This window comes from Mastigoproctus giganteus, chromosome 1 (assembly GCF_048544385.1).
Source record: "Mastigoproctus giganteus isolate SK-2022 chromosome 1, ASM4854438v1, whole genome shotgun sequence".
NCBI lineage: Eukaryota > Metazoa > Arthropoda > Arachnida > Uropygi > Thelyphonidae > Mastigoproctus > Mastigoproctus giganteus.
The window spans coordinates 80681377-80695883 of NC_143575.1; the positions used below are offsets into that span (position 1 = coordinate 80681377).

At 38.5% G+C, this 14507-nt stretch overlaps 1 protein-coding gene across 1 annotated transcript in view; it reads right to left on the reverse strand.

The window, feature by feature from the left end:
- The window catches only part of LOC150090925 (galactosylceramide sulfotransferase-like), a 35842-nt gene extending 24201 nt beyond the window's left edge, over positions 1-11641 (reverse strand). The window contains exon 1 of the mRNA XM_090377854.1: positions 11541-11641. Within this exon, the coding sequence (XP_090233980.1) occupies positions 11541-11641 (101 nt within the window). The remainder of the gene's footprint in view (positions 1-11540) is intronic.
- Between the last annotated feature and the right edge of the window lie 2866 nt (positions 11642-14507).

The window sequence follows — 14507 nt, forward strand, 5'->3', positions numbered from 1 at the left end:
TTGGCAAGATCGTTGGGATACAACCCCTAAAGGCAGAACTACATCTAAATTTATTCCAGATGTCTCTTTTACTGCCAACAAGAAAATTTCCCTATGGTTCTCTCCAAACCTCTACACATCATTTATCATAATGGGTCATGGCTCTTTTAACTCCAAACTCTTACAGTTCAGAATAAGCAATACTGATTCTTGCCTTTGTCTCGAACTGGGAGACTGGAACCACCTGCTCTATCACTGCCCTCTTTATGCTGTCCTACGGAAATCCCTACAAGACTGTATAAACACCTCACCTGGCAACGAAAAACATCTAGTAGAATCTGCCTCACACCTGGGTATCCTACAACAATTTGCTTCTGATTTATTTGCTAGAAGAAAACTTCTGTTGGCCAATCCCGCTTCAGCTTCACCTTCTACAGTGCCTCCAGCACCTTCAATGCTGTCGTCAGCCTCAACTGTGAGTGGTGTCATGCAAAGATAAAATACTGTCCCCTTGAAATTAGTACCTACTGAATAGCTCTTAGATCATCTCTTAGAAGATCACATTGATCCAATTTGTTTTCCTTTTTTTTTTTTCTTTTTTTTTTTACTTTTATCCCCTCAGGCCTGGCAACCCAAGGATTGCTGGCACCCACTGGTATTGCATTGCCTCCCGTGGGTGCAGGCTTGCCCAATCTTAGACAATTCACTTTTATTTTTTTAAATTTATTTATATATATATATATTTTTTAAAAATTATTTATATATATATTTTTTTAAATTTATTTATATATATTTTTTTTTTTAAATTTATTTATATACAGTATATATATATGTTTTTTATAATTTATTATTTTTTTTTATATATTTTATTTTTTTTTGTAATTTTTTCCCTTCTATTTTCTTTAGCTGCACGGCTAAAGAAAATAGAAGAAAGTCTGGGCATGTGTAGGTTTTTTTTATTTATCTTATTTTATTTTATTTTATATTTACAATCATTACTTATTTTTTTTTTCTTACTTTTATTTATAATTTTTTTTATTATTTTCTTATTATTTTTAATTAATTTTACTTCACCTTCATTTTATTTATTTATTTTATTACTATTTTTTTTTTACTTTGTATCTATATATATTTTTTTATTATTATTTTATTTTATTTTACTTTTTTTTAATACTGTTTTATTTATTTTTTATTTTTTTCTACCATTATCTTAAATTTTTATCATATTTTATTTTACTTTCTTTTTTGCTAACTTATTTATTTTATTTTTTTAATTAAATTATTATTATTATTTTTAATTATGATTTTATTATTATTTTTTTTCTCTATGCTGGTACCCTAAGTTTGGGTAGCTGTGGATACGGGATTTGCTGGCACCCATTGGTATAGCACTACATCCTGTGAGTGCAGGACTTTTCCCTCGTCAGGGTAGACAAAGATTATGGTCTATCTCCACTTGGCTAAGGACATATCTAGTTGTGGCCCACCTCCTCATGGTGTAGACGGGCACTGGGCACGCTTTCTGGGAGAACTCCTGCCCGGTGGCAATGAGGCCAGAAACAACTAAACAACACATAATATATGCAAACATAACACTACACGTTTCTGGCCGTTCTACAGAGTTTGTATCATCAGAGAGTAACATGGCGAAGATGAACTTATGTATACTGGAGCCGCTGTACAGAAGATACTATACATGTCTACCTAAACGGAAATATATGTTACCATGGACGTTCAAGGAAATACCTCCACAAATGACTGGGCAGAAAACATCAATGTGATCTTGGACATGATGAAGAAGAAGAAGAAGAAGAAGAAATCTTTATTGTATACAAAATGCATATGCCGTACACAATACCCTTCACGGCTAGAAGCCAGGGGTTTACAGTAAAGGTTAACACAAGGTAAAAGTCTAATATAAAGGTTACAAAGACTAATACACTGCAATAAACAAGGATGAGATAGGAAAAAAATAATCTTATTACTAATTATACAAGTGTAATGAAATGAAAGCAAATGGAAAATTTACATATGAACGTAAATACACAACAGCATGTTATCATGCTAATTTATCCTCCAGGGAGCAGTCCTCTTACAGTGTTGGAGTCATCTGAGCAGGCGCAGAAAGTTGGAGCAATGTAGTGAGGGATCCATGGGAGTGATGGACAGGTCCTTGGGAGCAGGTTCTAATGCCCTGTGACATGGTCCTGAGAAGGAAGTCGATGGAGTAAGTTCTGCCTGTATTTTTTATCTAATGCGAACTTGTAGAGGTCGCCATCCAAGGAGTATACGTACTGGAGCATTTGCACGGGTATGAAGCGATCGGATAACTTTAACCGGTTTGGGGTGGCCTGGAGGACTGGATTGGCCCGAAGGGAGTTCCAGGTCTTGATCACCTATCAAGACCTGGAACATGAAGAGACATCACACCAAAAAGAAATGAGACGACAAAAAGAGCATATCAAGGACCCCCAGAGGAACTGCCATTCACCTTGGAGGAAATAGACCAAGCCATAGCCACTATGAGGATTGGGAAATGCTCGGGGCATGACGCCTTGGAGGTGGAGGTCCTGAAGAGGGTGTGGAAAGTAGCCCCCTGCGCCATCCAAAGTGCCCTCAACTGTTGTCTCGTTTCTGGCACCTTCCCCAGGACCTGGAAGCTGGAAAACTTCAAAATCATCCTGAAAAGTCCCGAAAAACCTGAGCAAGACCCTACCTCATACCATTCGATTGCCCTTCTCTCGGTCATGGGCAAAGTTCTGGAAAAGGTCATTCCAGCCAGACTGATTCACACCTATAAAACAAAGGCCTATACTCATCAAAGCAGTGGGGATTCACTCTCGGGCGCAGCACAGAAGACGCCATCTCAGAATTGATTGCCAGAAGAGATAACTCTAACAGCAAGTACGTCCTAGCCATCTCGCGGACTTTGCGGGGGCCTTTGACATACTCTGGTGGCAGAATGCCCTCGCGAGGTTCAGGGAAGCTGCCATTTCTGCTCTGCTTTTCTCCTTGTTTTCTGATTATTTCTGTGACTTTTCTGGTTACTTCGGTGATGGTTCGGAGCGGTGTTTAGGAAATCAGAAGAAAAATCACAAGGGGACGCCCACAAGACTCAGTCTTGGGCCCACTCTGTTGGAACCATGTTTTCGACATCTGGTTACATAATACCTTCCAATCAATGACATTAATAGCGTACCTCACTATTGTCACGGCCGGCAACTCCAGGAGGGAGATAGAAAAGAATGCAAACGAAATCCTAGAAAGCTTGCCTATGGGCGGATAAACACAAATTGAACGTTTCCACAAAAAAAAAAAAAAAAAAAAACGACGCTAATGCTGATCAAGTGGAAACTCGATAGAGAGCTTCCACTACTCGTCAAGTACAAAGATCAAAGGATCAAATATACACAAACAACTAGATACCTAGTTGGCGGATGAAACACTCAGCTTTTTCCCACGCACGAAATACTTAAAAGAGTAGACCTACCTGATGGCCCTCAAGCAAATAACCAGAAGAGAATGGGGGCCACACGCTAAGGTTATGTTATAACTGTTTTCCTTTCTATTCTTACTTACGGAGGGAGTGTGTGAGGATATAGTGCAAACAAGGTGATAATAACCAAACATCTGGAACAGGCACAAAGATTGGCGCTCTTAACCATGTCAAGAGCATGCCGAACAACTTTAACAATGGCGTTACAAGTTCTACTAGGGAAAATGCCAGCAAATCTAGAGGTACAATTTAGATACCTGAAGTACGGAATAAACAAAGGAATACCCACGACTATTGATGACATCACTGTTGACCTGCAGGCCGAAAAGAAAACGGAAATAGCAAGAATAAGGAATGTGATGAGGGACAAATGCCAAAACACCTGGACAACCACGGAAAAGGGAGCACCAACAAGACAATACATCCCGAACATGCAAGACCTAATCAAGAAGTAATAATTATGACTAGCGCCAGGCCTATATTCCTCCTTCCTAATGACGAGCCATGGCAGTATAGAACGGGCCTAACAGAGACACCACAATGTCACTGCTGCGAGCCTGAAACTTTTGACCCTATACGCAACGATTGTCATTGTTACCATGATCTAAGGCAGAAGCTCTCCTCCTTAGTAGACTCCACACCACCAATCAACAAGGCAAAGGTCACAAAAAGCGAGGACAATTTCAAGGCATTCAACACCTTTGCGACTAAGGCCTTTAAGAGAAGAGAGTCCATTAGGAGAGAGGACAACCGGATTTGACAAATAACTACTAACCTTGACCCTGACTGAAGACAACAAACTTTCCTCTCTCTCTCTCTCTCTCTCTCTCTCTCTCTCTCTCTCTCTCTCTCTCTCTCACCACCCTGAGTGAAAGATATTTTATCTTTACTAAAACTCTCATCACTTCTTCTTAGGATGGTCCTACTTTTGGATTTGCCCCCTTTCTATTACTCTTCCTTACTTCCCCCTAAATTGAGTGCCCCTGAATCTTTCAGGCACACAGCCAAATGACAGTAGAACCCGGCACACATCCTCTTGGCAGGGGTGGGAAGTGTAGGGCGGAGAACTCGTGTCTTTGCCCCCAACTCGCCAAGTTGCCGATTAGAAAGAAGAAAGAAATAAGCAAGAAGACATGTTGTTATTTGGTTTTTAGGAGCATTAGTAACTAAGACCATATTGCTCCGGAAGGGGGGGATATGCGGTGGTCATTCCCTGACTTTTCCGAATCCTCCGTATTTGGTGGTCACGGGCCCGAACCCCGGTCTAATGAAGAAGCGTGTGCTACGCACTGCTGCTCCTGCCCACCTGGCTACGGAGGCGCCCAAGAAGACATGAAGTGGCTAATGGGGGAGACTCCGGACTCCGCTCAGGCAACCCACACACACACACACACACACATCATTGCTGACCAGATTCACCATTTCATGGCAACGGTCTTTCCCTCTGGCGGTGCCGTCTTTCAGCAGGATAATTCACCATGCCACACCGCCCGGATTGTTCGAGACTGGTTCGCGGAACATGAGGAAGACTTCCAGGTATTGCTCTGGCCTGAAAATTCCACAGACATCAATCCCATCCAGCATCTGTGATTTGTATTGGAACAGCAACTCCGATCTGCGGCGTCTCAACCACTGACCTTACAGGAGTTAAAAGGATCTACTGGTTACGTGTTGGTACCAGATACCACAAGAAACATTTAGAAATCTTGTAGCGTCCATGCCTCGCCGGGTACGAGCTGTTTTGGCTGCATGTGGAGGACCATCATATTAGGTAGGTGGTCATAATGTTTTAGCTCATTGGTGTATATGTTGCTAGTAACCACTGTCCGTAATACACAGATATAGCGGCCAGAAACATGACCTATTTGGAATGATTACCTCTATAGGAAGAAACCTACAAATGCAGAATTGCATTGATGAAATATAAACCGCATATAAGGTTGCAGATCACTTCGCTCTTAAAAAAACAGTACTGGAGAAGTTAGTCTCAGAATCTGGAATTGCAGAGACAAGAGTTAGTAAAGTACTTCTGCATTTCTAGACCATGGTCGGGTATTACAGAGGAACTAAGTTTGTCTTGAAGTAAAACACTAGACTATCATTAATAGTGAGTCCTTTCTGGTCCTCATTGAACAGATAATACTATGGAATTGCTTAACACAGGTAAGTCTGGAATCATTCACAGAAAGAGACAGTACTATGATGCCGACGATGTGACGAGTATATACTTTGTTAAATAGCCGAGTGTATTTCAACCTGAAGAGGCGGACAGTCGTTTTCATTCTTTGCCTGTTTTTAATTCCCTTTGTTCTATTTAAATATTAGCCACTTTTTATATTGCTCTTATAAATACTCTTTACCTTTTCATTTATTATTTCAATTCATTAATCCCTGAATACGTAAACCCAAGGCCTGTGGCCGTGACGTGTAGGTTGCAACATAAATTGTATTTTGTACAATTTATTATTATTATTGTTGCGATAAAGATTCTTTTCTTCCTCTTCTACTTAGCACAAATCTCACACCATTGAAGGCGAAAGCGAGAGTGCTCGCCGCAAACAACGTACATTGCTCGACAAAATTACCAGAACAAAATGATTTTCATGAATATTTTATTGTGTACAGCGTCGCTGAATGCGAATATTTGATATAATAGGAATTCTCTCATGCAAATTCTGAGTATCTAATAGAAATCGATCTATCCCGTTACAGAGCCGCACATTATACAAATTATTCATGTCTATAAAAACATGGATTGTGACTATATCATTTCATTCCCGTTTTTTTTTTTTTTTTTTTGCTTGCTCAGCGGGACAGCCACATCTCCAATACTCAATATGGCAAGTCATCGTCGTTTGGATGATTTTGTGAGATGGTATGCCGTTGGACGACTTTAAGTCGGGCAGTCGTAGACAGAGGTGGTACATTGGCTTAATGTGTCACGTAGTGTCGTGCCGGCACTATCTATGGAAACAGTTTCAGGAGACAGGAACCATTACAAGAAGAGCTGGCCTAGATCGCCCAAGGGCTACGTCAAACAGAACAGACCGCTATTTGGGTCTAGCGGCTAGATGGAACCCTACAATGTCCTGTCATCAACTGACTCTCGAGGTTGCTGCCGCCACAGGTGAAAACATTTCCAACTGGACTGCGTTAAGAAGGATCAATTCAAGAACTCTACGCAAATAAGCTACTGGTTTGTATCCCGTTAACTCCAAACCACTGCACAGCTCGTCGAAAGTGGTGCCATGAACCTGTGACTTGGAGCCCTGACAAATGGGGTAGAGTTCTATTCTCTGACGAGTCCCATTTTAGTCTACGAACAGATTCTAGACGTTAATTCATCTGGAGATAACGAGGAATACGGTACTATTCCTCCAACATCAGAGAAAGAGATATTTACTGTGGAGGCGGTGTTCTCGGTGTGTGGCAGAATGATGATCAACGGCCGATCCCCTTTTCATGTTTTCGATAGGGGTACCATAACTGCGCAGTGGTACCGAGAACAGCTCCTCGAACCCTATGTGCAACTTTTTAGGGGTGCAATTGGCCCAAATTTTCTTCTCATGCACGACAATACCATTGCACATAGAGCTCAAATGGTGGAGGAATATTTTGAAACTGAAGATATCCAACGACTGCCGTGGCCAGTGCAATCGTGACTTAAATCCGATCGAATATGTGGGAGACGCCCTTGGGCGCCGCAATGCATACCGACAGCCAACTCCTCGGTCACTTTGTGAGCTAAGGTAAAGTGTGTTTAGTGTCTAACGGCACCAGGGGTTTCCCCCATCTCCGCTAGTGAGCTGAGGTCTGCGCTGGTGGAAGAATGGCATTTTTTGCCGTATCGAGCATGGTTCACCGCTGTCAAGCCTGTTTAGCAGTTGAGGGATCATAGGCCGTACTGATGTCATGTGACCATATTTTTGAGCACCTTGTATCGACTTCTATAACGTGACCTTTTTGGAAATTCTTATACAACCCCTATATACATGGGTGCCGGCAGCATACTCAATTTTAATAGTTTCATTAATTGACTGAAACATTAAAAAAAAAAAACAATACAAATTATTTATTTCAAAATACAGTACAAGTACTTCTCCCACGGATCACGAAACGGTGGCTCAGCTGTACACGTAAATCAGCTAAACTTGACTTAATTAAAATATTGCATGTATTCGAAAACTTGGTGAACAAAAAAAATTATTCGCACATACACCACTTTGCAAAATATCCTGCCGGCACCCATGCCTATTATACTTGTCGGAAGTTTCTCATTGTCTCCTCATTTCATTACTATTCTGTGGTACACCACCACCATTCCAAAATTTTTTTTCCCGCTTCATCGCAAGCTGCACGAGTTACACCACGTTTTTTACGTGTTCTGCTAATTTTGTCGAGCAGTGTATTAAACTTTATGCCAAATCTTCTCAGGCTGTTGGATATGTACTTAAATAAATTTATGTTTTTAACGCACACAAGAGTTTTTCTTTCATTTTGCCAATAAAGACTACACATAGCTCGTTATAATCATTCCTTAAGAAGAATAATCATATTAAGAGGTGCGTTAGAACATATGCCTAAAGCGCCCATTGTCTTCACCATTGGATTCACCCGCAACTCGACTCCTAGTGGATGGATCTTCATAAAAACTGTTTTATTTGGCTTTTTTAGAATGATTTGTTGAGCCATCCCAAATTTCATTAAAATCTGGCCGATAGAAATCTGGTTATTTCTTTTTCCTCCGTCCGCATCTAATAATTCAACTTCTAAGTGATGGATTTTTATGAAATTTTATATTTGCCTCTTTGAGAGTGATTTATTCAGCCTTCACAAGTTTTATTAAAATCAATTAAATTTTTATTATTTTCTTACATGTTTCATTGGCAGTCCATATACCTGTATAACGAAATACAGTACTGTTCTCTCTGATCGCGCATAAAAACAGGTAATTTTTTTTTTAAATCATAAAAACTATTAAATGAAATGAAATGTAACTCACTGAATATATTAAACAACTTTTTTTTATCCTTCTTTTAAATCATAAAAATTATTAAATGAAATGAAATGTAACGCACTGAATATATTAAACAACTTTTTTTTATCCTTCTTTTAAATCATAAAAATTATTAAATGAAATGAAATGTAACGCACTGAATATATTAAACAACTTTTTTTTTATCCTTAAGTACTTTTTATCCTTAAATACTTTAGTACTAAAGTATTTTTCTCTCCCCTTCTGATGCACATTTATTGATTGCCTACATGATACTGTACTATGCATGCATTTAAATTGACATCACAGTATATGACATTTGCTGTGACATTGTTCATTGTCCATAATGATATGATTGTCGTTATAAATGTATACAGATGTAAATAAGTTCAGTTGTTAGTGCTTAATATTCATTGAAATGTGCTTCTCCAAAACTACTCAGCCAACAGGTATACCTCTCTAAAATCTGGAACCTCTCAACCCCCAAGGTTGGCGGATTTTAAAAAGTTTAAGGTACACGTACAAAAAAATTGTATACATATTTTTCCCAACCTACTTGCACGTATACATTAAATATATTTGCATATGTAAATACTGTATCTATAATGTTATATATATTTATAAGTCGAACAACCCCTTCCCCAACAAAACTGCATATATAAGCTATTTTCAGTGAATTTCAGGAGTTCTAAAATTTATTGATGTTTTCAATTGAACTATTTAAATCGATTACCAGTATACTTCAGTTATATTAATTTATTATTTTGTATGCATATGCTGGTACTTTTTTTCCTCATTCTTATTAAGTTATTTAACTCTTTACATAAAATGTCAAAATTATATGAAAGTAATACACTTACAGGAGGATATCAAGTTTGGATCCTTCCTTCCTTTCATAATGATGAACTAAAGTACCACAATGTTATAAAAGAATGAAAGTTACTTTCTTCTGCGACCGAACTAACACTTTTCATGTCTTTAGCTGGTAAATGTCAGTACCTGGACATTCCCTACCTACTATCGATCTCAGGAAACTTTGTGGTAGCTGTGGATCAATGTATCATCAAATATTCAAGTCGATGCATTACGTTTGTCGAGTATCATGAATAAGGAATACATTCTCTTTAAAGAGTGTATTTCTTCTCAAATGAGAATAGTTCTCAATTATAAACAAGTGGTGCTACTAATTATAATTGCAGCTATTGGACTAATTTTGCTGTTATACGTAATAATAGCGCAAGACATTCTAATCATAAATGTCATTGCTTATTAATTTCCCTCAAGTGAAACTCATCTGTCATCATCGTGTCTCCACTGATGCAAGATATTCGTTATGCTGCTGGAATTTTTCCATCACTTTATGTATGAAAACCAGTGCTATGCATTTCTTCTATTTCGTTCTTCTCTTCTTATTATTTTTATTTTACTTTTTATTATTATTACAGTATTTATTTATTTATTTTTTTTTGGTAAATAACGTGCAGTTTAAGTCACTGGTGGCTGTCTTGATGGGCACCTGTTTTCAGAGGCTTAATGGCGTTACCAGATTGTCAGTGGAACAAGGTGCCGGGTGGGTAAAGTGCCTGCATGACAACTCAAAGGTCGCGGGTTCGAATCACGCCTCGGGCTGGGATCAGAGTAGAAAATGCAAAAACCTTGGGAGGTGCAATATGGCCACAAAAGCCGATGCGCCAACAACTAAAAAAAAAAAAAAAAAAAAAAGTAGAACAAGGTATCAATAGAAGAAACGCACATGTAAAAAATTATAAACGGAGACACTTCAATTAGTTTTAATAAATTGATTTTGAAACCATCGGGCCAAGTTTTCAGGGGGATCTCTACAACTGCAAACTTTCTATAGTCGTAAGCCCCGATGACGAGACGTAGTATTGTCTTGAAACATAGCCTTCTAGTCATTAAGAGTATGTATTAAAACGTTTCTCAATAAAAAAAATTCTGGATCCATTTTCATATGGTATACGTATGCTTTTATTATTATTATTATTATTTTAATTCTAAAACTATAAGGGGTTTCCGAAAAGTAAGGTGACACATTTTTTCTCTCGATAATGTTTAATAATTCGAAGGGTAAATTACACACCAAGAAATAAGCGAACATGCACTACTTCTCCACAAAGAATCCAGTTCTTTTGATGCACTTGTCCTAACGATGGATCAGTTTATCAATACCAGTACTAAAGAAGTCCGTGCCCACACGCAGTAGCTAGCATCGCACTGCCTGATGAACTTCCTCATCCGCAGTGAAATGCTTTCCTGAAAGTTTTTTTTTTTCAGAGAGCCGAACAAATGGAAGTCTGAAGGGGCTAAGTCTGGCCCGTAGGGAGGATATGACAGAGTTTCCCAACGATTACGGCGCAACCACTCACGAGTGGTGTGCGCAGTGTGTGGAGTTGCGTTGTCGTGCAACAAAATCACGCCGCTTGTCAGGAGTTCTGGTCGTTTGCGTCGAATGTTGGCTTTCAGTTTTTCCAACGTTGCACAGTAAAGCTGTGCATTGATTGTTCCTCACTTCGGCAAGAAATCCATCAACAGAACGCCTTGGCGATCCAAGAACACTGTGGCCATGACTTTTCGCACACTGGGAACAGTTCTGAATTTTTTGCGCACAGGAAATTGTGGTTGTTTCCAGGTCATGGACTCTTGTTTGCTCTCCGGGTAAAGTGATGAACCCACGTTTCGTCTGCTGTGACTATGCGAGCGAGAAAATTCCCTCCTTCGTCGCTGTATCGCAACAGGTTATCCAGACATCCCCGTGTATTTTGCTTTGTCCTCCTCTGACAATTGTCGGGGAATCCAGCGGCAGTACATTTTTCGAAGGCCAAGGACATCGTGAACAGTCGACTTACTCACGTTCACTATTTGTGAAATTTCACGCAGTTTCACTCGCTTGTTTTCAAGAACGATGCCCTTAATGCGCAAAATGTTGTCTTCTGTCTTGCTCGATGAAGCCCGCCCGCCCGATGTCTATCTTCAATGTCAACACGGCCCGCTTTAAATTCATTTCACCAAAAACACACCTGCTTCTTTGTGATCACCTTTTCGCCATACACAGCAACCAGTTCATGGTGAATGTCACTTAGTGAAAACTCTTTTGCTGGCAAAACATCACGAACACCTGTTTGGGACCACACTCGCACGGTAGCCGCCATTTTGCAACTGGAATCTACTGTGAGGCGACGGTATCGCAACACTGCACTGGCAGTTTTTTTGAACGTTATTAACGGGTCTATCTGTCCACCGCGTTTCATCTCATTCCCTTTCTCCATTATTAAGAAAAAAAATGTATTACTGGGCTGGGGCTCCCCAGACCAGGCAAGTTCCTCTCTCAGTCTATATATTTTATTTATTTATTTATTTTTATTTTTTTGTTTACGTTGTTGTTCTAGCAATCCATCCTGGATTGGGACTTCCCTGGGCCGGGATAGTCCTCCTCTTTCTCCTTCCCTCTCTTCATCTTATACAAGTTTTTCTTTCCTCCCTGGAAAACTCATTCTCCAGGGAGGAGGGCGTACAGATAGTAGGGGATGCTTTGCCCTCCTTCTGCTAGGGACGAGTACCTGAGGAAGTCGTCCAGGTGATCACTGCTTCCAGGTAGCCAAAAGGCCACTCTGTGTATTGTGCAAAAAAAAAAAAAAAAAAAAAAAATACAATACACACTGGCCTTACCTTGACAGTCTTTAAAAACTGAACAGAGGAACGAGGCGGAGATGAACTTTTGTTCTAGGAGCCGCCCATACGAAAAAAAAAAATTAACTTACTTTTCGGAAACCCCTCGTATATGTCCTTCGTTTTTAATAAGAAAGCGTGAATAAATCTATAATATTCATAAATCTATAATGTAGGGGAGCATAATTTCAGTGGCTAACAATTATTTAAAATGTTATATTTATTCTGCAGGACTGTTACATGTACGCTGTATAGGTACACCACTGCCATCGTGGAGAGCCCGGTTGGTAAGATCACCATTTTCCCCCTACTGGTTAGAAAGAACCTGAATTCGAATCCCGTCGATGACGGAAGGAATTTTTATGGTCTTTTTTTGGCTGAGTTAGTCGGTCTGAGACGAGAACAGTATGGTTTTTTCTCCCAAAAACTCGGGGTTTTCCTCCAGAAAAACAGAAAATCTACCTCAGGACACACGCAATTTGCAGTGAGGCATAGAATAACTATATTCTGCTGGTGGATTTTGTCTCCCATTATATCACAGTGTTACAGCACAATGTGCATCGCTCTGTAACGTCATCAAGCACGTGACTAGTCACATCATCATGTGACTATCATAGGGTGTCTTCCATGATCATTTGCAGAAGCAGCCATTATAAGTTTTTGGTGGCCAGAAGGTGGCACAATAGAATTTTTTTATAAAAATTATTATTTTATTTTTTTATTGGTAACTTGAACTAGAATCTCAATATTTTGTTGTTGTTGTTATTGGGTTTCTTAGGAGCATCGCAACTAATACCATGTTGCTACATGTATATTGTCTATAAATTACGTGTGTTCTGAAGTCGATTTTCTGTTTTCTGTACGAAAAACCAGAGTTTCCGGGAGAAAAAACCATACTACCCTCGCCTGAGACCCACTAACTCAGCTACGTTATGAAAAAGACCCATAAATATTCCTCCCGTCATCGACAGGTTCGAATTCAGGTTTTTTCCACCGGTGGGGAGGAGGACGGCGATTCTACCAACTGTGCTATCCACGAGGGTCAATGTTTTGTAGGTAACAGCCTAATCCGCTAACTGCTGAGACTGTTATACAGTAGTTAACATATAACCTGTTTTATTGTTTGTTTGTTTATTTATTTTATTGTTAACAAATAATCTAGTAGAATGAATGATGTCAGTGAGGTGGTTTAATTGCAGTTACAGTATTTAAATGAAACCTGAAAAACAGTTTTTTTATTTCTAAGCTGTAATAAAATGCATTCTGAGAAATCTTTTCTTGAAATTTACACATTTAAAAAAAAAATTGTTGATATAGTCTGTTTTTCTGTCTGTATTATATTTTTATTAATGTTCAGATTTTCACATATTCTCAATGAATCCTCCCTGGCCTAGTCTTCGATTATTTTAATTACTTTGAAAAATCTTTCTTTTTTTCAAAATCACCTTATTCTGCTTAATTACTACAACATGCTTAATTTTAACTGAGTGTGTTATTTTAAACATTCTCTTAGAGGCGGCATGGTGCACACCTATATCAAGATATAGAAATTGGTGAAATGATGAACACTTCAACCTGCGTGGAGTGTAATCTGCCTTTAATTTCTTAAAGAATTACAGATTATTCTGAGACGTTTCGAGACACTTCCTCTACCACTTCTTCAGTGACAGCATAACTGGTAAATTATGCTGATGGCTTTATTTACATAGAGTTGTTAATTTGATTACAAATTTCTTACTTGTTAATATTCAGCCTTTAGTAATTACATGTGTAATAGATCCTGAATTAGTCAACAGATAGCTATCAGTAAGCGTCAGGTAAATATTAATTTAAAATTTTTAATAATTTAGTTAATAATATTAAATTTCATAAAATTAAATTTAAGTACCGGTAAATACTGTGGATAGCTATTTACGGTAACTGAAGAAATGGTACAGGAAGTACCACAAAACTTCTGAGAATAATCTGAGTGTGTTATTTTTGTTAAAGTTTGAAAATAACATTATTATGTCATTCAATAAAACTTTTTTTTTAAAACTTTAACCGACTGAACATACAGAATTGAAATAAAATATATATTTCACAAATATAATATTAACACATAAAATATAAAACTGCTAAAAATTGTTCAATTAAAGTTAAATAAAAGCGGAATAAAAACAGGCTAAAGCGATTGCCTGTTTTTATTCGAATCCTAAGTTATCAGGATGTCGAAAGCTGCCGTTCTTTCCTTTTTACCCACCCTCGATTCCGCTTTTATCTTATTTCAATTATGCAGTTTTTATCAGTTTTATATTTTTGTGTAAATATTATATTTGTGAAATATACGTTTATTTTTATCTTATTTCA